The sequence below is a fragment of the Rhinolophus ferrumequinum genome, chromosome 13, assembly GCF_004115265.2.
Source record: "Rhinolophus ferrumequinum isolate MPI-CBG mRhiFer1 chromosome 13, mRhiFer1_v1.p, whole genome shotgun sequence".
Lineage (NCBI taxonomy): Eukaryota > Metazoa > Chordata > Mammalia > Chiroptera > Rhinolophidae > Rhinolophus > Rhinolophus ferrumequinum.
In genome coordinates, this window is record NC_046296.1 from 18,196,841 (window position 1) to 18,221,904 (window position 25,064).

At 35.3% G+C, this 25,064-nt stretch overlaps 1 protein-coding gene across 1 annotated transcript in view; it reads right to left on the reverse strand.

Annotated features, from left to right (window-relative positions):
- Positions 1-25,064, reverse strand: part of ALMS1 (ALMS1 centrosome and basal body associated protein) — a 149,455-nt gene that overhangs the window by 34,263 nt on the left and 90,128 nt on the right. Inside the window, exons 14-17 of the mRNA XM_033124877.1 lie at positions 18,721-18,891; positions 16,112-16,249; positions 14,099-14,269; positions 3,537-4,702 (exon numbers count right to left, since the gene is read on the reverse strand). Of these exons, the coding sequence (XP_032980768.1) occupies positions 3,537-4,702; positions 14,099-14,269; positions 16,112-16,249; positions 18,721-18,891 (1,646 nt within the window). The remainder of the gene's footprint in view (positions 1-3,536; positions 4,703-14,098; positions 14,270-16,111; positions 16,250-18,720; positions 18,892-25,064) is intronic.

Sequence of the window (25,064 nt, forward strand, 5' to 3'; positions counted from 1 at the left end):
ACTTCATGGCATTGAACTTGGTAATGATTTCTTGGATATGACACCAAAGCACAGGCAATAAAAGCAAAAGCAGACAATTGGGACATCATTATTAAAAACATCTGTGCAGCAAAGGATAAAATCAACACAACAGAGTGACAAGGCAACACACTAATTGGGGGAAAAAATTTACAAATTATGTATCTGATAAGGGGTTAATATCTAGAACATATAAAGAACTCCTACAACTCAATGACTAAAAATAAATAACCCAATTCAAGAATGAGCAAAGAACTTGAATAGATATTTCTCCAAAGATGATATAATGTATATTAATAAATGGCCACTCTATACTAACAATGAACAATGCAAAAATGAAGAAAACAATTACACTTAAAATGCATCAAAAGGAAAAACAAACTTACTAAAAATCATATGGTATCCCAAGGGAACCCAAATAGCTAAAGTAGTCTTGAAAAAGAAAAAAGTTGGAGGTATTATACTTCCTGATTTCAAACTTTATTTCAAAAGATAAAGTAAACCAAAACAGTATGGCCCTGGCACAAAGACATACATATAGACAATGGAACAGAACAGAGAGCGTACAAATAAACCCTTACATATATGGTCAATGATTTTTGACAAGGGTGCCAAGACTATTTCATGGGGAAAAGACAGTCTTTTTTCAACAAATGATGCTGAGACAACTAGATATCCACATGCAAAAGAATAAAGCTAAAGGCTTACCTTACACCATATACAAAAATTACCTCAAAATGGATTAAAGACCATTTTAAAACTTACTACAAAGCTATAGTAATCAAATTAATGCAGTAATGGTGTACAGATATGAATGCAGATCAAAGGAATAGAGTTGAGAGCCCAGAAATAAACCCTCACATTTACGGTCAACTGATTTTTGACAATGGTGCCAAGACCACTCAAGGAAGAAAGAACAGTCTGTCTTTTCAATAACCAGTGCTGGGACAGTTGGATACCCATGTGGAAAAGAATGATGTCTGACCCTTATCTCATACCATATACAAAAAGTAACTCAATATAAAGATGCAAATGAAAGAGCTATAAGTATAAAATTCTTAAAATAAAATATAGGGACAAAACTTTATGACTTTGGATTTGGCAATGGTTTCTTAGATAAGGCACCAAAAGCAACAACAACAAAAAAAATAGGTATACTGGGACTTCATCAAAAGTAAACTGTTGTGCATCAAACGACAGTAGTTATCAAGTGCAAAGCAACCCAGAGTGGGAGAAAATATTTGCAAATTATACATCTGATAATAGTCTACAATCCAGAATATATAAAGAAATCTTACAACTCAAAAACAAAAAGACAACTTAATTAAAAAGTAGGCGAAGACTTGAACAGACATTTCTCCAAAGAAGATACACAAATATCCAACAAGCACATGAAAAGATGCTTCACACATTATTAGTCATTAGGGAAAGAAAAAGGCAAATCAAAACCACAATGAGTATGGATACCACATCACTCATACTCACTAGAATGGCCAAAAAAAAAAAAGTAAATAAGTCTTGGTGAATGTGGAGACACTGGAACCCTCAAATATTGCTGGTGGAATGTAAAATGGTGCAGCCACTGTGGAAAACAGTCTGGCAGTTCCTCAATAAACTAAACATAGAATTACCACATGACTCAGTTTTTCCACTCCTGGGTATATAACCAAAAGAACTGTTTATAGGTGTTCAAATAAAAACTTGTACACAAATTGTTCATATCAGCTCTATTCACAATAGCCAAAAGTTGGAAGGAACCCAGATGTCCATGAATGGATGAATGGATAAATAAAACATAGTATATACATGCAATGGAATATTATTCACCATCAAAAGCAATGAGGTACTGATACAAGCTAGGACATGGATGAACCCCCAAAACATTAAGCTAAAGCGATAAGAAGCCTGACACAAAGGTCACATATTGTATGATTCCATTTATATGAAATAACCAGAATAGGCAAGTTCATATAAACAGCAAGTTAGGTAAGTGCTTGTCAGGGGCTAGTGGCAACGGGGAATAGAGAGCGCTTAATGGGTATGAGGTTTCCAATGGGGCGATGAAAAAGTTCTCGAACTAAATACTGGTGGTTGTACTGTGCTCAGTGCCACTAAATTGTACACCTTAAAATGGTTAAAATTATTATATAATCTTTATGTTATGTGTACGTATTTTACTACACACACACAAAAACCCTCTACCTGGATCTTTTTCCTCTATCTCCTCTACAGAACAAAAAGCCTTAATCTGTGTCATTCCCAATTCTTTTTTACTTAAAAAAAAGTCATATTGTACTATTTATATATGTAATCACTGTCATTTAATACCTACCAAAACCTCAATTATGAGAAATAATACTTAACATAAACTGTCAAAACGTCTTGTGCCTTCTTTCCTCTAGACTAGTGTTCTCTCAGTTATTTGATCATGTGGTCCTACTGATAAAATATTTTTGAGCATAAATTATCAAAGTAGATATTTATAAGTTATATTTACTATTGCACTCATATACAAAATTATAAATTTTAAAAGGTTGAGAAAAATGAATATAAATCTAAAATTTTTCTTTCTATACGCCACTGAACCATTTTGGATGCATCACTTTTGGAGAGCACTTCTCTAGATACCCTACATTTTATTTTTGGGTTAAAGTAACGGTCTGATTTGCTGACCCCTTGAGATCTGTCTTTCCTGAACTCCCGACTAAGGCTGTATTAGCCTTATAGGATGTTACCGAACCTACTGTAAGGACGCTGCTGAGGCCTCGGACAGATGAGTAAAATTTCTCTTAGGTCTCAGTACTGCAAATATCAGTAATGCTTTTGAAAATTCAGTTTGTTTTTATATTACAGACTAATGTAATTGATCGCAAAATTCTAGCAATACTAACTGGTAGAAAACATAAAGTGAAATTTGTGGCTCTCATCTAGCAACCATATCTACCAGGTATATTTATCTCCCCTTTGGCTTTAACGTATCTTCCTATCACTCACAATTCTTATTTATTAAAAAAAAATTATGTTGTAGCTCACCCCTCTCTGGTTTCCATTGAATTTCCTTTTATTCCAATTTATTTACTGTTAAAAAATCATATTGTGTTACTTGTGTGTGAGTGTGTGTTTAAAAGCAACTCAAAATTTCTTGAAAGACCGAGAGGAATAAATGAAAAAACAAAACAACCCAGGCAACATAGTTCTAAACTCAAAGCTCCCCTGTGCCAGGGGTATACTTTGCAGATTCTGAAGCATTTAGTAGCAAAGCCCTTTATCCAAATGGTAATTTATAAATGATGTAATTTATAAGTGTTGGTAATAAATGGTAATTTATAAGTGTTGATGAAAAGAATGACAACTCACAATAGCACTGTGCTACACTTTCTAACTCTTTTCCAGTTGGTAAGAAATGTTATAGTGAAGAAAGGCAAATGGCTTTTTTTTTTCCACCTGTATGCAAAGCTTAACTAGAAAGTCCATGAAAAAGGCAGTCACAGTGCCAGAGGAAATTTGTAGCCATGTACCTGGATGTGCTTCCTTCTGGTGTGCTCACAAGTCATTTGGGGATAACCTGTGTTCAGTGCTCTCTTCATGTTCTTGCTCCGCTTCTCAATGAATCTCCTCTGATGGTCAGTGATGCTGCTGTATAAGTTAATTCGCCGGGGTGACAGACAAACTCTTTCATGGCCAAAGGCCCGGATCAATCGGGCGGTGTCAATGGTGGAAATAGAGCTGCTCCTCTCATGCAGAGTCACTTCTCTATCTGTTTGGGTCAATATATCTGATTCCACAGCAGAAGTGGTGCTGGAAAGGATGTTGGTGGCCGTATCTGTGAGCAGCTCACTGTCCTCTGAGGGTCTAGAATCTGAAGAAGTGTTGTTTATATAATGAAAACCGGGTTGTTTTCTCAAAATATATTTATCAAATTTAACCTGTTCAATTTTAATATGATTGGACCTCCCAGCCTGATGAGTAGAAAGCACCTTGCTTTTTTTGAGATCTCCTATGTTTTTATGGCATTTCTCTAAACTCTTATACCGCTTCTTTTTATGAAGCTTGTTTTTCTGCTGTTGCTGTCTACCACTCCATTCCTTAGCGTCTCGTTCCCCTCTGCTATCATCATGTGTACTTTCTGAGGGCTGAAGAGAATGTGTGATGGGATTCTGAAGAAGTTTAGCCAAACGATCAAGTCGTTCCACCAAGGACAGTTCTTTCCTGTCACTGAACCCTGGGGGTTTCTGTTGTTTCTGTCGCTCCCGATACTTGTTCCAGAGTTCATTCAAACTTGCAGTGTGCTGAGTTGTTGGCTCTGGAGGGACCTTATCATTCTTTTTTGGTTCATTCATTGGTTTGTCACATTTTGCATTATCTCTAGCCTGAGTTTTAGTAGGATGTATTGTTTCTTTGTTTTCCAAGTTTACGTTGATACTGAGACTCCCTATTCTGGTAAAATCTGTCTTCGTCTTTTCCTCATTTTGATGAGGGGAGGGAAGACAAGTGTATTCTCTCTGTTTGTCTGGATGATGCTGAAATAAATCTTTCCAAGAATGTCTCACGAAAACACTCCTCCCTGAGGATTCATGGCAAATATCTTGATCAGTTGGTAGGTGCACTGGATGATGAAAGTAAAACTTGGCTGACCTGAACACAGAATGAGTAGTATTTTCAAATTGTGAATGACCTCTGGACTCTGAAAAGGAGAAAAGAAAAGATTTTGAAAGACTTTCAAAATATTTTCATTGTCTTTAGTAAAAGTATTCACACTTAATTCTTTAGATATAGAACAAAAAACTGAAGGAAAGAACAGCATATATAGTTTCAGAAAATTCACTGCCTGTGCAAATGATTTATGCCTTGTATCTGGTGGCCTTTCTCAAGGGTACACAGCCAGTCTGTGGCAGAGTTCAGCCTAGAATCCAGGTATTCTGACCCTAAGTCTCAAACATTTACTGTACCAGCTGGCCACCAGTGTTGATAAAACTGAGAGCCAGGTATTGTTAACCCTCTTTCCAGCTAAGAAACATGAGACTTCATTTTCATCATCAGTAATTAAATGAGTGGGATAGAAAGGAATAACTTTTTTTTAAAATTAAAGTTTATTGGGGTGACAATTGTTAGTAAAGTTACATAGACTTCAGGTGTACAATTCTGTATTACATCATCTATAAATCCCATTGTGTGTTCACTACCCAGAGTCAGTTCTCCTTCCATCACCATATACTTGATCTCAGTTACCCTCATCTCCCACCCCCGCCCTTACCCTCTGGTAACACTAAACTATTGTCTGTGTCTATGAGTTTTTATTGTTCATTTGTTTGTCTTGTTCTTTTGTTGTTTTTGGTTTATATACCACATATCAGTGAAATCATGGTTCTCTGCTTTTTCTGTCTGACTTATTTCGCTTAGCATTATAATCTCAAGATCCATCCATGTTGTCACAAATGGTCCTATTTCATCTTTTCTTACCGCCGAATAGTATTCTATAGTGTATAGAAAACTCTTTATATGTCTTAGAGCCTCTGAAAATTCCTTTCTGTCAACCACCTTTACATTTTTCCTCCATTTTTTCTTTACTGTGGTAAAATATACTTAACATAAAATTTACCTTCTTCCACCTTCACTTTTTGACAGTCATTATTCATTGTCAAAACAGGCATTTTTAGATGTAATAACACCTTACAATCATAAACCCTAATTGTAAACACTAATATAGGATCCATACACATTTTTTGTAATTCCAAGGCATAGGTAGAAACAAAGACCTATATATGCAACAAAGTAAAACTTGTAACTATGGGAACCTTTTCACCTATACTTAGATTATTGGCAACGAGGGTTTTCACTAAATCCTCTTGGAATCACTAAAGCAAGTTCTCCAGAATACAGTAAGACACATGGAATCTGCTTTAATGTCTAAAGTTTAAAAAGACTCTCAAACATCCCAATGAACAAAACATCCAGGACCAGATGGCTTTATTGGTGAATTCTACCAAATATTTAAAGAAGAATTAATACAAAACTTTCTCAAATTCTTCCAAAAAACAAGAGGATGGAACTCTTCTTCCAAACTCATTTTTTCAAGGCCAGCACGACCCTGATATGCAGACAAGGACACTACAAGAAGAGAAAATTACAAGCCAAAATTCCTGATGAAGAGAGATGCAAAAATCCTCAATAAACTATTAGCAAACCAATATCAACAATATATTAAAAAGATCATACACCACGATCAAGTAGAATTTATTCCAGAGATACAAGGATGGTTCAACATTTGCAAACCAATGTGATGCACCTCATTAACAAAATGACAGACAAAAATCATGTGATCATCTCAACAGATGCAGAAAAAGCATTTGATAAAACTCAACCTTCATTCATAATAAAAACTCTTAATAAAGTAAGTATAGAGGGAATGTACTTCAACATAATAAAGGCTATAGATGACAACAGCTAACATCATACTCAATGGTAAAAAACTGAAATGTTTCCTCTAAGATCAGGAACAAGATAAGGATACCCATTCTTGCTACTTCTATTCAACATAGTACTGCAAGTCCCAGCCAGAGCAATTAGGAATAAAAAAAGAAACAAAAGGCATCTAAATCAAAACAGAAGAAGCAAACTGTCATTATTCGCAGATGACACATTACATATAGAAAACCCTCAAGACTATCAAAAAACTGTTAGAACTATGAATTAATTCAGTAAAGTTGCAGAATATAAAATCAATATACAAAAATCTGTTGTGTTTCTATACACTAACAACAAACTATCAGAAAGAGAAATTAAGAAAACAATCCCATTTACAACTGCATCAAAAATTATAAATTTAACCAAGGAAAGGAGTAAAAGACCTATATACTGAAAACTGTAAGACACTGATGAAAAAAGTTGAAGAAGACACAAAGAAATGGAAAGATATTTTGTGCTTATAGATTGGAAGAATTAATATTGTTAAAATGTCCGTACTACTCAAAGCAATCTACAGAGTTAATGCAATCCCAATGGCATTTTTCACAGAAATAGCACAATCCTAAAATTTGTATGGAACCACAAAAGACTACAAATAACAAAAGCAAGGTTGAGAATGAAGAACAAAATTGGAGGGATCCTGCTTCCTGATATCAAACTATATTACAAAGCTATCATAATCAAAACAGTAATAGTATTTGAATACAGACAGACATATAGACCAGTGGAAGAGAATAGAGAGCCCAGAAATAAACCCGCGTATATAGATAGAGTCAATTAATTTATGACAAAGGAGCCAAGATTGCACAATGGGGAAAGGACAGTCTCTTCAATAAGTGATGCTGGGAAAACTGGACAGCCACATGCAGAAGAATGAAACTGGGCCACTATCTTACACCAAACACAAAAATCAACTCAAAATGGATTAAAGACTTAAATTTAAGACCTGAAACCATAAAACTCCTAGAAGAAAACAGGGGTGAGCTCCTGTACATTGGTCTTGCCAATGATTTTTTGAATTTGATACCAAAAGCAAAGGCAACAAAAGCAAAATTGAAAAGTAGGACTTGAAACCAAAAAGTTCTGTACAGCAAAGGAAACCATCATCAAAATGAAAAGGCAACCTACTGAATGGGGGGAAGCATTTGGAAATCATGTATCTGATAAGAGGTTAATATCTAAACTAAAGAACTCAGACAGCTCAACAAATAATCCAATTCAAAAATGAGCCGAATATCTGTAGGTAAGCCCTGACAGCTGGCATTTCTTTTTGTAATGCAAGCACTTGACTTAAGCTTTGATTGCCCAGGCATCCTCTTCAAAGAGATATCCACTTTAAGGAAGCCTGTCTCGAATAAACACATTGTCAGCATACAAGTAGATAAAAAAGCCAGGATGTGTCCCCCACCCCACCCATAACATGAGGCAGCTTTATTTCAGATACTGGTTGATTTAGATAACTTGCCTTTTGGGTTGTTGGTTGTTGTTTTCTTTTTTCTCTCTTTCGGTGCTTTAAATTCCTGCTCTTGTGTTTTAAATTTGCCAACAAAGAGTTAGCTCCTGAAACCCTAGATGGCACTCTTTATCCCAATAAAAGCAGAACCTCAGGTCCTTGCTTGTTCTTTCTTTCTCTATCCCCGATCTTGCTGGGTGTTCCTGGCGTGTCTTATACTATGTTCCAGGGCCTGAAGTAATAAACTTTTTTTCTTCAGAGTTTCCTGATGGTTATTGCTGAAGGGTGTCTTGCAACCATAAGAACCACAAGGGTCGGTCCAGTCATAGCATTGGTTTGGAAAGGGGAGATGTCTGCAGATTACTCACAGGCATTTCTAACTGACAACATTACTATCAGTAGGCTGAGACCAGCACAAAACAGGATCTAAATAGACATTTTTCCAAAGAAGGCATTCTATGGTCAACAGATACATGAAAAGGTGTTCAACATTACTAATCATAAGGGAAATGCAAATCAAAACCATAATGAGTTATCAACTCACACCTGTTAGAATGGCTATTATCAAGAAGACAAGAGATAACAAGTGTTGGTCAGGATGTGAAGAAAAGGGTTCGCTTTTCTGTGTAGTGAGGGTGGGAATGTAAATTGGTGCTGCTACTATGAAAAACAGTAAGGATTGTTCCTCAAAAAATTAAAAATGGTGCAGCAATTGCATGTCTGGTATTTATTGAAAGAAGATGAAGTTACTATTTTAAAAAGATATCTGCACCCTCATGTTTTCTGTAGCATTATTTACAATAGCCGATACATGGAAACAACCTAAGTGTCCTCTGCTGGATGAACAAAGAAAATATGGTATACAAACACAATGGATATTTTTCAGCCATAAAAAAAGAAGGAAATTCTGCCATTTGCAACAACATAGATGAAACTTGAGGGCATTATGCTAAGCGAAATAAGTCAGAGAGAGAAAGATGAATACTGTATGATATCACTTATATGTGGAATCTCAAAAACAAAAACAAAGCCAAATTTATAGATAAAGAGAACAGACTGGTAGATACCAGAGGCAAGGAGGGGAAGTGGGAGGTGGGCAAAATGGGTGAAGGCAGTCAAAAGTCACAAACTTCCAGTTACAAGATGAGTAAGTCCTGGGGCTGTAACATACAGCATGGTGACTATAGTTAACAGCACTGTGTTGTATATTTGAAAGTTGCTAACAGAGTGGATCTTAAAAGTTCTCATCACAAGAACAAAAACGTAACTGTGTGGTGATGGATGTTAACTAATTGTGGTAGTCATTTCACAATGCATACATATATCAAATCATGTTGTGGTACACCTAAAACTAATACAATGTTATATGTCAATTATATCTCAATTTTAAAAAAGACTCTACAATTTTAGAATTAGCTAGCAACATTTAAAAACTGAGAGGTTTTGCTTAGTTTCTACAGATATTTGCGACTGCAGCTATATAATTATAAATTGTATTAAGGCTATGAATGATAAAAAAAAAAAGTGATGTAAGAAGGTGAGGAAGGTGAAATGCAAAGTGAAAATGAGAGGAAAACCAAAAACACAGCAGTTGAAGAATATTCTGGGCAGAGAGATCATCATGTAGGCAACACTAATGCCACCACCCTCTGCCAATCCACCTACACCTACAACCTTTCCAGATGCAACAGCAGAACCCATCCTCCTTCTTTACAAGGTGCTCCGGAGCCCAACTCATCTTCCTTTCAAAATCTTGGATCCTATTACTTTAATATCTCTTTCATATCTTCAAGCTTTCTCTATTTATTGGATCATTTCCGACATCTTGAAAGCATCAGTTAGGATGTCATGTTTTTAGAAAACCCTGATATCCTCCCTCAGGGTCTGGCCCATTTCTTTGCTTCTCGTTACAGCCAAGCCTCTAAAGTGGAATATATAATTTTTCCTTTTTTTTTTTTTTTTTTTTTTTTTAGTTTTTTACAAAATCCAATCCCTTTTTTGATGCAAACACACAGCAAACTAGGAATAAAGGAAACTCCCACAATCTGATAAAGGGTATCTATGAAAAACACACAGCTAAAATCATACTCAATGAAAGACAATGTCTGCCCCCTAGACAGGAACATACAAGGATGTCTGCTCTTCTCACTTCCATGCAACACTGTACTTACGGTGTTAGGCAGGGTAATTGGGGAAAAATAAAAAGGTGTGAAGTCTGCAAAGGACGAAGTAAAGCTATATTTACAGATATCAAGATCTTGTAACTAGAAAATCCTAAGAATACATTAAAAATCTATCAGAATTAATAAATGATCCAGCATGGTTGAAAGGTAAAAGATAAATATTAAAAAATCAATTGTATTATACACTTGGAATTAAACTGAAAACAAAATTAAGAAAATCATTCTATTCAGAATAATATCAAAAAATTAAAATATTTAGGAAGAAATTTAACAAAAGACTTCTACTCTGAAAACTACAAAACACTGGAAATAAATTAAAGGTCTAAATAAATGGCAAAAATCCCATGTATTCTGAATTGTCCATTTCTCCTTGAAGGTCCTCTAGGGTTTTCTGATAGTTTGTGGTCTGTTTTGTAATTTTTGCCCCCTCTAGCAAATTTCCCTTCCCACCCAAACATCTTTTGCCTAACAATATATCATGAGTCGTTTTCATATTATTCTATATCTTCATTCTAAGGCAACATAAACTTCCTTACTGATGGTGCTCCCGGTTTTTGTTTTATATATTTTTATGCGATTTCATGTTTAAAGATTTGTGTTACAGCCTCATTGTGAATTGCAAATCTGTAAAAAATATTCCTCCTTAATTCCTGAATTTAATCTCATCTATATTAACATCATGTCTCCAAATTTCTTTTTCATGTCTTGTTTTACTTTTATTTTTAAACTTCCTGAGTCACTTTATTTTCAGTGTGCCTGCTATATAGCATGAGACTGAATTTGTTTTTTAACCTAACCCGAGTTTTTTATATTTTGAGAGTTTTTTTAAATAGGTGAATTTATCCTATATTTACTTATATAGTCTTATTATATACTACCCATTCTCTCATTTTTTATTTTTTTAGACATTATGTTTTATTTTTATTTTTTTAAGGAGGGCGCAGTTCACAGTGGCCCATGTGGGGATCGAACCGGCAACCTTGGTGTTATCAGCACCATGCTCTAACCAACTGAGCTAATCCCATTCTCTCATTTTATGGTCTTTTTTGTTACAAATTTACTTTCTGATTTCTTTTTTCCTTCCTCTATACTCCTGCTGCTCCTACCATTTTTCTAAATATTTTGGATGTTTCATAATTGGATTTTAACACTTTTAGAGGTAACCTTTATAATTTTAAATACTATGCTTACATATATATTTCTTGACTTACCGACTTTAAAGATGAAGTTAGCTCACTTATACTTTAACTTCTCTTTATTCTGTTTGTCTCCTGGCTGCCTTTTCTCCTTGCTTTTTCTGCAATGTCTGTATGATTTTTTTTCTTTTTCTTTGAAGTTCCGTACTATCACCAACAACCATCTGGGTGTTATTATCTATACATTTTTCCTAGGACTTGGTATGTCCTTGTAAATTGCAGGGTTTTACTTACACATTTTATTCTTTTTTTGTTATGTTCTTTAGAGATACCAACAGACATCATTATGGTGGATTTTCACTGTCAGTTCTCAAATAATAATTTTTTTTTCTAATCGCTTTCATCTCCTTTTTCTCTTAATTGGTACATTTTTTTTCCTTCAATTTGTTCTCTGATACCCTAAGTCTTTCTTTACATCTCATTATTATCTTAACTTTTATTTAACACATTTCATGCTTTCTGTAATTATTCAGAGTACGAAAAATTTAGGAAAAATTTTCTTCTCTTCTAGATTAGAGCACGCTTTTACAGATTAGATTTCCATCTTTCTTTTCGAAGCTGTATCTCCTATGCTACCCATTGCAGAGTTGCAGTGTTCTGTTTTCTCATCATATGCAGTCTTATTTTTTTTTTATTGTGGTAAAAAAACACGTAACATTAAACATCGTAACCATTTTAAAAGTGTGCAGTTCAATAGCACTAATGATATTCACATTGTTGTGGAACCGATCTCTACAACATTTTTATTTTGCAATACTGAAACTCTATACCCACTAAACACTAATTCTCCCTCCTCCTCTCTTGGCAGCCACTTTTCTATTTTATGCTTCAATGATTTTGACTACTTTTGATACTGCATATAAGTGGAATATACAGTATTTTTCCTTTTGTGACTGGTTTATTTCACTTAGCACAATATCCCTGAGGTTCACTTATGTTGTGGCATGTGACAGGATTTCTTCTTTTTTAAGGCTGCATAATATTCAATTGTATATATACACTACATTTTCTTTATCCATTTATCTGTTGATGGACATTTGGGCTGTTTTCACATATTGATCAATTTGCAAAATGTTGCAATGGACATGAGTGTGCATATATCTCTGAGTTCCTGCTTTGAATTTTTTTTGATGTATACCCAGAAGTGGAATTGCTGGATAATATGGCAATTCATTTTTAGTTTCTTGAGGAAACTCCATACTATTTTTCATAATAGCTGCACCATTTTATATTTCCACCAACAGTGTACAATGGTTCCAATTTCTCTGCATCCTTGTCATCAATGGTTATTTTCTGTTCTTTTGACAGTGGTCATCCTAATGGGTGTGAAGCAACATGTCACTGTGCTTTTGATTGGCTTGTCTCTGATCATTAGTGATACCGAACATCTTTTCATATGCTTATTGGCCATTCATATGTCTTCTTTGGAGAATTGTTTATTCAAGTCCTTTGCCCATTTTTAAATTGGGTTTTTGTGTTGCTGCTGAGTAATAGAAGTTCCGCATATAACCTTGATATTAATCACTTAAAATGATTTGCAAATACTTTCTCCCATTTCACAGGTTGCCTTTCACTCTATTGATTGTACCTTTTGATACAGTTTTTAATTTTGATGTAGTATAATTATTATTTTTTGCTTTTGTTGCCTGTGCTTTTGGTGTCAGATTCAAGAAATCACTGCCAAATCCAACGTCATGATTTCCCCCTATGTTTTCTTTGAATAGTTTTGTAATTTTGGCTCTTGTGTTTAGATCTTTGATCCATTTTGAGTTAATTTTCATATATGGTAACAAGTAAGGGTCCAAGTTCATTTTTTGCATGTAGATATCCAGTTTTCCAACCCCATTTGTTGAAGAGACTGTTCTTTCCCCACTATGTAGTCTTGGCACCCTTGTGGAAAATCATTTTTCTTATACATTCCTTAATTTTTTTTTTTTTTTTTTGAATTGGGAAATATTGGGGAACAGTGTATTTCTCCAGGGCCCATCAGCTCCTAGTTGTTGTCCTTCAGTCTAGTTCTGGAGGGCACAGCTCAGCTCCAAGTCCAGTCACCGTTTCCAATCTTTAGTTGCAGGGGGTGCAGCCCACCATCCCATGCGGGAATTGAACTGGCGACCTTGTTATTGAGGGCTCGCGCTTTAAACAACTGAGCCATCCAGCCGCCCCTTTCTTATACATTACTGATGTGAGCAGCTTCACCTGTACTATTTCAAAATACAATATGGGTAGATTATAGCTCCTTGACTATTTTCTTTCCTTATTTGGGTACTGTTCTATCTTCCTCAAAGACATAAAGTTTGACAGGTAGGTAGTAATGGCTTGTGTCCTCTGTGCTTTTCTTTTATGTTAGAAAAAGAGCGCCTGAATAAACATAAATAGATATGATCTTGGCTCTTTTTTACTGGAATTATCAAAAAGTTTGTATTGAGGATCTTTCTGTCTTTGTTAGAGTCTTCTGGAATACCTTTAGGTTTTTCTCTCTTTCAGTACTGAGACATGATACCTCACTTCTAATACTATCAGCCTTAGGTATTTATTTATAATCCTGTTTCTAAGTTGCCAGATCTTTTCCCACATGTAACAATTACTTTACAAATTAATATGTACATCTACACAAAGTAGCACTGAAGTCATTTACATAAGAAAAAAAAGAAGAAAAGATAAAATGGAACTCTGCTTAAATCGTGATGCTATATTCTCATCAGAATGAAATGGAAATACACAGACAGAGCCCCGCCTTCTGTTTCTTTCTTTCTTACACACACATACCCCAATCCCATTACCTTCCATATCTATCTGCAAGGATTCTTTATCTTCTGACCAGGCTTCCTTAGGAACTGTACTCTTCCTATGGATCTCCTCTTTCTGTTTAATGGCTTTAGTGTCTGATGGGCTTTCGATCTTTGTGTCTTGTGGCTGAGCCGAGTGCTCTGCAGCGGCAGCATCACTGGAACCTAAGAGAAGGCAATTAACACCCTATCCAGGCAGGAAGTTGAGAAAAAAATATTTTAAAATACCTCTCTGGCATCTACTATGTGAAAGGCACTGTTACTGGTGTTGAAGAAAAAATAAAAAGAGCAATCAGAAATGTGTTTAGAAACTGTTGAACTGTTGATCTAAATTAGAGTTAAAAATATATATATATATACACAGAAATCATACAAAGCAAAAAAAATTATACCAGAAGAGAAAGGCAGATAAGGAATTGTAAGTACTCAAAGTAGGAGAAAGTAATTGCTGCTAGGAGGATCATGCTAGAACTCTGGAGTAAAGTGAACAACTAATTTTGGTGTTAGAAGATAGTTGAGCTGAGATACACACTGGGATGGAAAGAGAAAGGCATTCTAGGCAAACGTGACTACCCAAGAAAAGAATGGAGTCAGAAACTTAACATCTAAGAAACAGAGCAACGATATAGTTGATTTGATTATAGGAATTAAAAAGAAAAGAGGTGAAAATTAGAGTTTTAAAAGTTGTTTTGGAGCTGATTCTACTGTTCTGAAAGACTATGCTAAAAAAGTTAAGATTTTATTCTTAAGGACAAGGAGAACTTTTTGATTAGGAGGTTAACATGATTGAAACTGTTTCTGGAACATTCATTTCCAGCAACAGCAAAAGGTGGGTAAAATTTTGAAGTGTTGCCCAGAATATAACTTTTGGAAAAAAAGTAATATACAAAACAGGAGATGTGGTTAATTATGCTCCAAAATATTTCATTGTGGCAGACGACCAGCTGTCCTCTGAAGTCCATTTTCCTGTTCCTCTAAAATAGAACCCTGATTTAGCTGGGCATATACCGTGTTTCCCTGAAAATAAGACCTAGCCGGACAATCAGCTCTAATGCGTCTTTTGGAGCAATAATTAATATAAGACCCAGTGTTATTTTACTATAAGACCGGGTCTTATATTAATTTTTGCTCTAAAAGACTCATTAGAGCTGATTGTCCGGCTAGGTCTCATTTTTGGGGAAACAAAGTAGTCTCCAGAATGAAGATTATCTTTCCCAGCTTCTGTGGCAACAGCTTAGTGTGACCATGTGACGAAGTCTGTCCAATAGGATGGTACATGTATTTTGAGAAGTATTTTCAAGAAAGAATATGTTTTTTTCTTTCCTTTTCTTTCTTTTTGCTGGCTGGAATATGGACCAGATGGCTACAGCATGAGAATGGAGCCTAAAAATATTGGAGCAAGAGGAGAGAGAGCTTTGTTCCCTGACACTCTGGAGTACCATGTCAATCCTGGATGCCTATTTCTGGATTTTTATGAGAAAGAGAAATAATTTCCTTCCTTCTTTAAGCCAATGTTATTTTGTTTTTGTTTTCATCTCTCAGAGCCAAAACTATTCCTAATTTAAACTCATTTTTACAGGCATTTTTCATCAGCATTGTCCCATTGAAGCAAAATTAACTGGATAAGTAGTTAAGGCACTAAACAAGCTGAATTCCTAAAGCACAAAGGCTTATGTCCAACAATATTAGGAAGTCGGCATCTCATGGCACTGGATTTCTATAATCAGTAGTTTTTAAATGTCCATTATGTGAATTTCTGGAAATGAAATTAATTTGTGCACTATATTCACAGTTCTCCAGAAATGTCTCAAAGACACTTTAAAAATGTTTTATAAAATATTTATACCAGCCAATGTAGACTAAAAATTACAGCTAATATCCTACTTCAGATATTGAGTAAATTAGAGGAGGTTTGAAGAGAGCTAGAAGAGAACAGAGAATACTGTTCTGTTACACTCATTTTAGAAGGCCAGGAGAAAATAACATGCAGATAATCCAGTTAACTACCTGCAGTATCTTTCTGAAAGGATTCTTTTTCTTCAGTTTGGGCAGTGTTAGTCACTGCGTTTTTACTGTAGAGCTCCTTTTTCTGGTTTTTGTCTGAGAGGTTCTCATCTCCAGTGATAAGAACTTGAACTTGGGAACCTGAAATAATGGCATCACCCGATGCCACAGAGAAGGAAAAGATAATAAACACAAAAGGCAAGTAACCCAACCCCAAAAACACACAAAAACAAAACCTAAAACTTCTTTATATATATATTTGGAAAAAAGCACCTCTCAGGCACCCCCACGTAAAAGTTGTGACAGTTATGGTGGATTTATAACATGAATTGGAAAGCTCTCTGTACTTTTCTGCGTACAATGGTTTAAATAAAGTATCACTTTATATAAAATCTGTTCTTTGCTGGTTTGACACAACAGTAAATAAAAACGTCTAGATCAGGTATCTTTTTCCAAGTAGAAAAGTAGATATGAACAACCCTTTCAAGCTCTTTGGCCTACTCAAAGTTTTTGTTACTTTATGGAGCCAATTTTCATATTTCGTATACTCCTAGAAAAGCACTTATGTCATGTACATTATATATATAGTACTCATACAATACAAAATGGAATACTATTCTGCCATAAGAAAAGATGAAATAGTACCATTTGCGACAACATGGATGGATCTTGAGATTATTATGCTTAGCGAAATAAGTCAGACAGAAAAAGTCGAGAACCACATGATTTCACTGACATGTGGTATATAAAATTGAAAACAACCAAAAAACAAGACAAACAAATGAACAAACAAAAACTCATAGACACAGACAATAGTTTAGTGTTTATTGGAGTGTAACGGGGGAGGGGGGTGGTTGATGAGGGTAAAGGGGATCAAATATATGGTGATGGAAGGAGAACTGACTGGGTGTTGAACACACAATGTGATATATAGATCATGTATTACAGAACTATACACCTGAAATCTATGTAACTTTACTAACAATTTCACCCCAATAAGCTTTAATTAAAAAAGAAAACTTAAGTTATATCCTTTTAAACTTATCTAATACTTTCTATTTTCTTTCTGTTTTTCTTGGTCATACTTGCTAGAGATTTATCTATCTTATTGGTCTTTTTAAATCAGCTCTTTTCTTTTTTAATCATATGAGAAAACTCAAGTGTAAAATAATGTTGGCAAATACATTTAAAAAATCACCAATACAATAAACATAACAGTCACCAAACAGTAAATAATGGTTATATGATTTTATAATGGGTTGACAAGAAATTCATTTTCTACCTCTAAGTATATTTTTCAACAAAGAAATCAGAAAGGCAACAGAGAGTACTGAAAACTTAACATAATGAACACCAATGTGTTTACCACAGAGTTTAAGAATCCTGTGTAAAGACTCAATGATGCCTGTCTCTTTTTTTTCAGAAGCAACCTTTATACTGATTTAGAGTTTACCAATCTCAAGGACGTTTTTGAATTTTTAAAACGATACTGCATGAATTAATCAACAATGCACAAAACTGTTTTGCACATCTTTAAATTTTATATAAACAGTATATAATACTCTATGTATCTTTAAGCAACATGCCTTTTTCACTCAATATTATGATTTGGGGATTTACTCACCCTAATATATATGGCTCTCATTAACTATTTCTCTATTGTCTCTTGGAACACCTGTTTTTTGACATTGAACCTTTTAGGCCAATCTTGAATTTTCTTATTTTTTTTTTAAATGTATCTTCTTTTTATGTTCTACTTTCGAAGAGATTTTCTCATTTTTATGCTCCAATCCTTCCACTGAGGTTTTTATTTCTGACATATTTTATGAGCTCACTTAGCTATTATTATACATAGGTCACTATTCAATTTCTTCAGGCAGGCATCTTCCCCTCTATCCTTCTAAATCATTTAAGGTGAGGAGTTCTAAGGCTGGGCTTTTCCCCTGGTGAAATGGCTACATAGGAGTAAGTCAGGAGAAGGCTTTCCCTTAAGATACAAAGTTTAAAAGTAGACCAAGAATAACAGCATCAGGAGACCCCTATAACAGGTGGGAGGTCCCTTAGGTAAAAGAGCCCGACACTTCATTTCAAACACATCATTCTTACAATGCAGCCTATGGATAAGTTATAGCTGGCGAGTTCTTTGTGCAGACTTCTGATGGGAGTTCCCTTAGTCTATCACTTTATTCCCTGCCAATTTTTTCATATCCTCCCCCTCTCAAGTGTCTGTCAGTAGGATCACAGGATTATCTGTGTTTACCAAAGTGTCACTAGTTTGCACCATCTGACAGATAAATTCATCAGACAATTTAATCAAGATTTTCTATGGATTCTAGTCTCTAAAACAGACTTCATTGGATATTGTTCGTTTCAGAAGTTGCAACATATTTTATTTCTCATAGTGAAAATAAAGTTTACAGTTTTCAAAAATCTGTGAAGCATTTTAAAAGATTTTATAAATATTTTACCTTCTTGTATATACCCAGTAAAATCGCTTAGCAAAAAAAGTCTGTGTAACAAAGCAAAAAAGATACAGACTGGACAATATTCTCATTTAGGATGAACACGGGAAAAAAAGAAAGCTACAAAACATGCAAAGCCAATCTACTCACCCGCGTTATCTTTCTGAAAGGACGTTTTCCCTGTTGACGGGGATGCCTTGGTCACCGCCCTCTTACTATAGATGCCCTCCTTATGCTTAATGTTAACAGTAAGTGTCAGCTCATCATCTCTCGTGCCCAGCACCTGAGCTGGGAAATCTGGGGCTATGGCATCATTGGATCCTACAGAAAAATGGGAAAGTAGTACAATGAACACAAATATAGACATGAAGTTCAAGAAAGACAAAAAATTTACATCTTAAACCAGTTTTAAAAAAAAGGCACTACAATGGAGTGGGTAATCAGAAGGAGATGTCAGTCAAACTGAAGCGGTCAGATATGTACAATAAATTGCAACAATACAAGGTGAAAAAGCAAATGATATAAGAGTAGACTAAGTTCAGAAAGGAGACAACTGCCAGCTTAGGAAGGTTTTCAGAGGAGGGAGAAAATAGATTGTACCTTGGAAAATGAATAAGACATTTCAGGCAGAGGTTACAGCATTAGAAGAAAAGGAGGCAGGAAAGCAAAGAGGAGCAGACACATTTGTGGTCAGGCTGGATTACAGAATACATTGAAGACAGTAGTAGGAGATCCTAAGAAATAATTGTTTGGGACAAAATTCAGCAGGGCATAGATCTCAAGGTAACGAGTGTAAATTTTATTGTATATGAAATGCAGCATCATTAAGATTATCAGCTATGTAATCAGTTATGTTTCGGGAAGATTAATCTGACAATCAAGAGACAAAACATTGAAAGGAAACTATATGATTAAAAAATATGAGACTTGAAACTAATTTTATTTAAAAAAAAATACATTTCAGTGTTCCGATATACACTGTTGATAAAGAGTTTATGCCACATATAACAGGCGAAAAAACATCTCTGAACATGAGTTTGTGGTAACTATAGAATTATCTTCAACAAAAATGTTTTTTTCTTTCTAATCTGGGATTCTGTACTTCATGCATTTTCTGAGCACCTGTCATGTATATGCAATAAAAGCTCGGTAAGTATCAGCCTCATCAGTACAGTGCAAATATAAATAAATCCTGAAGGACTTTTCAAGACAGATTGCCAGGATCCCACTGAGCTTTCTGGGTCACATGCACTCATGGTGCCGGATTTCTCAGCTTCTGTGGCATCACTTTCTCTTATTTGCTCCCCACCTCTCTGGCAAGTCCTCTGTATCCTTTCTTCTACCAAATCTCTCATTGTTGGAGTTCCTCAAGGGGTCAGAACTGGGCTCTCTTTTCCTGGGTGAACTCATCAATTACCAAAGTATGGAACACTATCTACATGCTGATGACCAACAAATATGTGTCTCTAGCTGGGACCTTGCTTCTGAGCTTCAGATTCAAGCATTCAAGACAATGTTAGCCCGTACAGCATATTTTTTGAAGAAATTAGAAAAAGATGTCCCTTTCCTAATTACAAAAAATTTAAGTCAGTATATATTATGGTACAACACAACTATACACGGGGTTCCTTCTACTGACAAATATTTCTAGATAAGCAGAGAATACACACTACCAACAGCACACATGTGCACACTCTTCACTACCACCCTTCATTCTTCAAGAAAGGTGACTATGTCAGGTTCAGGTTCAGGTGGTGAACAATACTGAAGTTTCTGAGAGCAGTGGGTGGATGAGCAAGAGAAAAAAACCTCAGGGGAGCTGAGAGGCAGTTGAAAGAGTGTAGTTACACACGTGCGTATGCCAATGAGTGTATGTGTACTTATTTTCCTGCATCTGTGCACAGCTGTAGGATGTGTATGTGTAGTTATGTTTGGGGCAGGAAGAGTTAACACTATTGCTCCAGGTCTCTAACAGGATATCTGGAACCTTCATGCTCACCTGTGTTTTCATAACACAACAGCGTATGTTTATGGTGTGAATTAGCGCCACCTTCTTCGTGGTGCCCTTGCATACTGACTCTGCAAACGGACTCTGTCTACATTCAATTGCAGATTTAACATCTCTATGGTGGATATGGAACAGGAATCTCATTTTTAACATGTCCAAAGGAGATATTTTGATCACCTTCCTCAAATCTGCTTCTTCCTCAGACTTCTCCATTTCAGTAAATGGCATCGCCGTTCACCCCGTTGCTCACTCTAGAACACTAGAAATCATTTTACACCTCCTTCTCCCTCACCTCATTCTATCAAAGTCCAGGAGGAACTATTTCCTAAAAACAAGGTGGCTGTATCCATTTCTCTCCATTTCTATCACCATCACTCATCCTAGATACTATCATCTCTGGCACTGACTACTGCAACAGCCTTCTAACTTGTGTCCTCACTTCTACTTCTTGACTCTCCCTCCCCATGTTGGATCCCCTCCTTCCCGTCTATAAGCCATTGTCCATATAGCAGTCAGAATAAATTTTACAAATGTGAATCACACCACAGTTGCCTACTTGAATAAAACTCAAATTATTAATATGGTTTACAAGACCCCGCATGATCTTGGACCTGCCTATTAACTGTATCTAGCTACCACTCTACTCTACCCACACTGCCTTCTTTGTCAAATGCATCCAACTTCCCTGCTTCAGGAGCATTGCCCATTCCGTTCCCTCTGGCCAGACGACACTCACTCTCTGCTCTGCCGGCCTAACTCACCTTTATCCTCTAGGTCTCAGCTCAAAAGTTTCTTCCTTGGAATAGTGTCGTGAGCTCCTAAAATTAAACTGGGTCCTCTTATTATTTTCTTAAGACCTTATTTTCTTAACATTTATAATTATGAGGTGTGATCAAAAGATACAGTGAATGTTTAAGTTTTTAAAAAATTACAGTAAAAGACACATTGCCGTTAACCCCCCTCAAAATACTCCCTCCCTTGTTCTTTCCACTTTCTGAAGCAGTTCTGAAGTCCTCTTTTGTGAGTGTCCTTACTTCATCCTCCATCATGACAATGCTCGGTGTCACACATTGCTTCTGGTACAGCAATTTCTGTCAAATAAAAACATTACGGTGTGTCCTCATCCACCTTATTCACTAGATCTAGCACTGTGCGACTTCTGGCTCTTCCCCAAAGTCAAAATGACCATGAAAGGGAAAGTTTTGAATCGATTCAGGACATCGAGGCAGCTATGACAGCACAACTAAAGGCACTCACGAAAGAGGACTTCCAGAACTGCTTTAGAAAGTGGCAAAAACAATGTGATAAGTGTGTTCGAAGCGAGGGGGAATATTTTGAGTGTGATTAATGGCAATGTGTCTTTTACTGTAATAATTTTTTTTTTAAATTACAGTTTATTAGGGTGACAATTGTTAGTAAAGTTACATAGGTTTCAGGTGTACAATTCTGTAATACATTATCTATATCTCACATTGTGCGTTCACCACCAGTCAGTTCTCCTTCCATCACCATATATTTGATCCCCTTTACCCTCATCTACCACACCCCTCCCCCCTTAATTTAAACATTCATAGTATTTTTTTTATCACACTTTGTATGCACTTATTTGTCGTCTATTTGTTTAATATCTGTCTCCTCACATGAACATACATTCCATGATTATAGGGGCCATGTTTATTTTCTACACCCTGCAAATGTAACACCTAGCACAGTACCTTCTAGGAACACAGAGTTTTAACACTTTTTGGCAGAAGGAAAAAAATGAACATGAGATGAAAGCTTTCTGTCACCTTAGGAAAAAAAAAAAATCAACCTGGTCATTGCAGAAAATTCAGAAAAGTATGCAGAAAACATCTTTAGAAAAAACCAACCAAACTTTGGTTATATATCCTTCTAAGTGAAGGTATACTGGGATCACAATATATATAGTTTCATATCTTTTTATTCTCTCAAGCAGAGATACATTTTAAATGGAATCTAGAGCTTAAAGTCAGCACATAAGTTGAGAAACCATGCAGGGTTGAAATCACCCTTGAAGGGTCCTAAGAAAGGCACAATGTTGAAATTGACATCCTGTCTGCTCAAATCCACTACAGTCTACTTTTTGCTCATAGCTTGCAACAAATCACTGTGCCTGCATCTGAACACCTGATGAAGTACCTAGCTTGGGTTTAGAGGCCATGTTGTACCAAAAGATATTTTACATTTTAGAATCACACTTAGGGAAGAAAGATAAAGATAAGATGATTACACTATAAAAGGCAAATGAGGACAATGAACTTTGAGAATGGAGGTTTCCCACGTCCCATTTCAAACACCCTAATGGTAATATGCTCATGAAGTGTAGAGTGCACAAAACAGTTGTACTTTAAAATTCTTTACTTCTCTTTTGTTAAATATAAGTAATTGAACTTGCTTAAGTTAAATGCATCTATGAGACAATGTCAATGTATGCTAAAATTTATCATAGCTACAAATCTTTCATTGTAATCCATTCATCTGACCTGTTTACACTATCTTAAAGTTTATTTCCTATTCTTGTTCTATATTATTTTAAGTTTGTATACTCAACAGTAATTTGGAAGACAGATACCTAGTTTTAAAATTCTATTATAGTTTTTCTTGGAAGCTTTTAAAAAGTATTTTTTCTTGTGGTAAAATATACATAAAATTTACCATTTTTAACCATTTTTGAGTATACAGTTCAGAGCATTAAGTAGTATATTTGCATTTGCAACCATCACACCATCCATCTTTAGAATTTATTCATTTTCCCAAACTGAAACCGTACCTATTAAACAGTAATACCATTTTCTTCCTAGCACCCCTTGGTAGTCCCCATTCTACTTTGTCTCTATGAATGTATACATACTTCATATAAGTGGAATCCTACAATATCTGTCCTTTTGTGACTAGCTTATTTCACTTAGGGCAATGTTTTCAAGGTTCACCCACAGTACATCATACGTCAGAATTTCACTCTGTTTTAAGGCAAACAATATTCCATTGTATGTATACATCACATTTTATTTATCTATTCATCAGCTGATAGATATTTGAGTTGTTTCCACCCTTTGCCTATTGTGAATAATGCTGCTATGAACATGGGTATACAAATATTTGTTCAAATACCTGATTTCAATTCTTTTGTGTATATACTCAGAAGTAGAATTGCTGGAGCACATGGTAATTCTGTTTAATTTTTTGAGGAACTATTACACTATTTTCTTTTTTAAATTAAAATTTATTGGGGTGATAATGATTAGTAAAATTACATAGGTTTCAAGTATACAATTCTGTAGTATGTCATCTCTATATAACATTGTGTGTTCACCACCCAGACTCTATACTATTTTCAATAGTGACTGCACCATTTTAAAGTCCAAGCAGCAATACACAAGGATTCCAATTACTCCATACCCTTGCCAACCCCTTGTTATTTTGTTTAATAATAGCTACCCTAATGGGTATGAAGTAAAATCTCTCACTGTAGTTTTGATTTGCATTTCCTTCATGACCTGATGTAGAATATCTTTTCACGTTCTTTTTGGCCAATTGTATATCTTGGAGAAATGGCCAGTGTTCATTTTAAAATTCGATTGTTTTTGTTGTTGATGATGTTAAGTTGTCAGAGTTCCTCCTATATTCTGGATGTTAATCCCTTACCAAATATATAATTTCCAAATGTTTTCTCCAATTCCGTGAGTTACTTTTTTACTCTGTTGATAATATTTCTAGATGCACAAAAACTTTTTAATTTTGATGAAGTCTAATTTATTTTCCCTTTTATTGCCTTGCTTTTGGTGTCATATTACAGTTTAATTCCTATGGTGACTTTTGTCATATATTTTTGAGTTATTTTCTTAGGGGTTGTCCTGGGAATTACCATGCACATCTTAATCGAAATTAACAATCTATTTGGATTAAGGCCAGTTTCACTAGTATACAGAAACTTTTTTCTATAGCTATTGCCTCCCTTTGTACCATTTTATTCCCACAAGCTACATCTTTATACATTTTGTATCCAGTAACATAGATTTATAATTATTGCTTTATGCATGTTAAGTCATATAAGAGAAAAAATGGATTTACAACAAAAACACATTTATACTGCCTTGTATTTTTTTGTGTAGTTACCTTTACTGGTGCTCTTTTGTTCATGTGGATTCAAGTTACTGTCTAGTGTCCATTCATTTCATTCTGAAGAATCTCTTTAGTATGTCCTGTAGGTCAGTTTGAACTAGCAACGAACTCTCAGTTTTTATCTGACAGTGTCTTAATTTCTCCTTCATTTTTGAAGGGTAGTTCTGCTGGATACAGAATTCAACGTAGACAGTTTTTCTTTCAGCTCTTTGAATATGTCATTGCAATGCAATGATCTTCAAAGTCACTGATTCTTCTGCCTCCTCAAATCTGATAGTGAGCTCCTCTAGTGAATTTTTTATCTGAGTTCTTCTACTTTTCAACTCTAGAATTTCTATTTGGT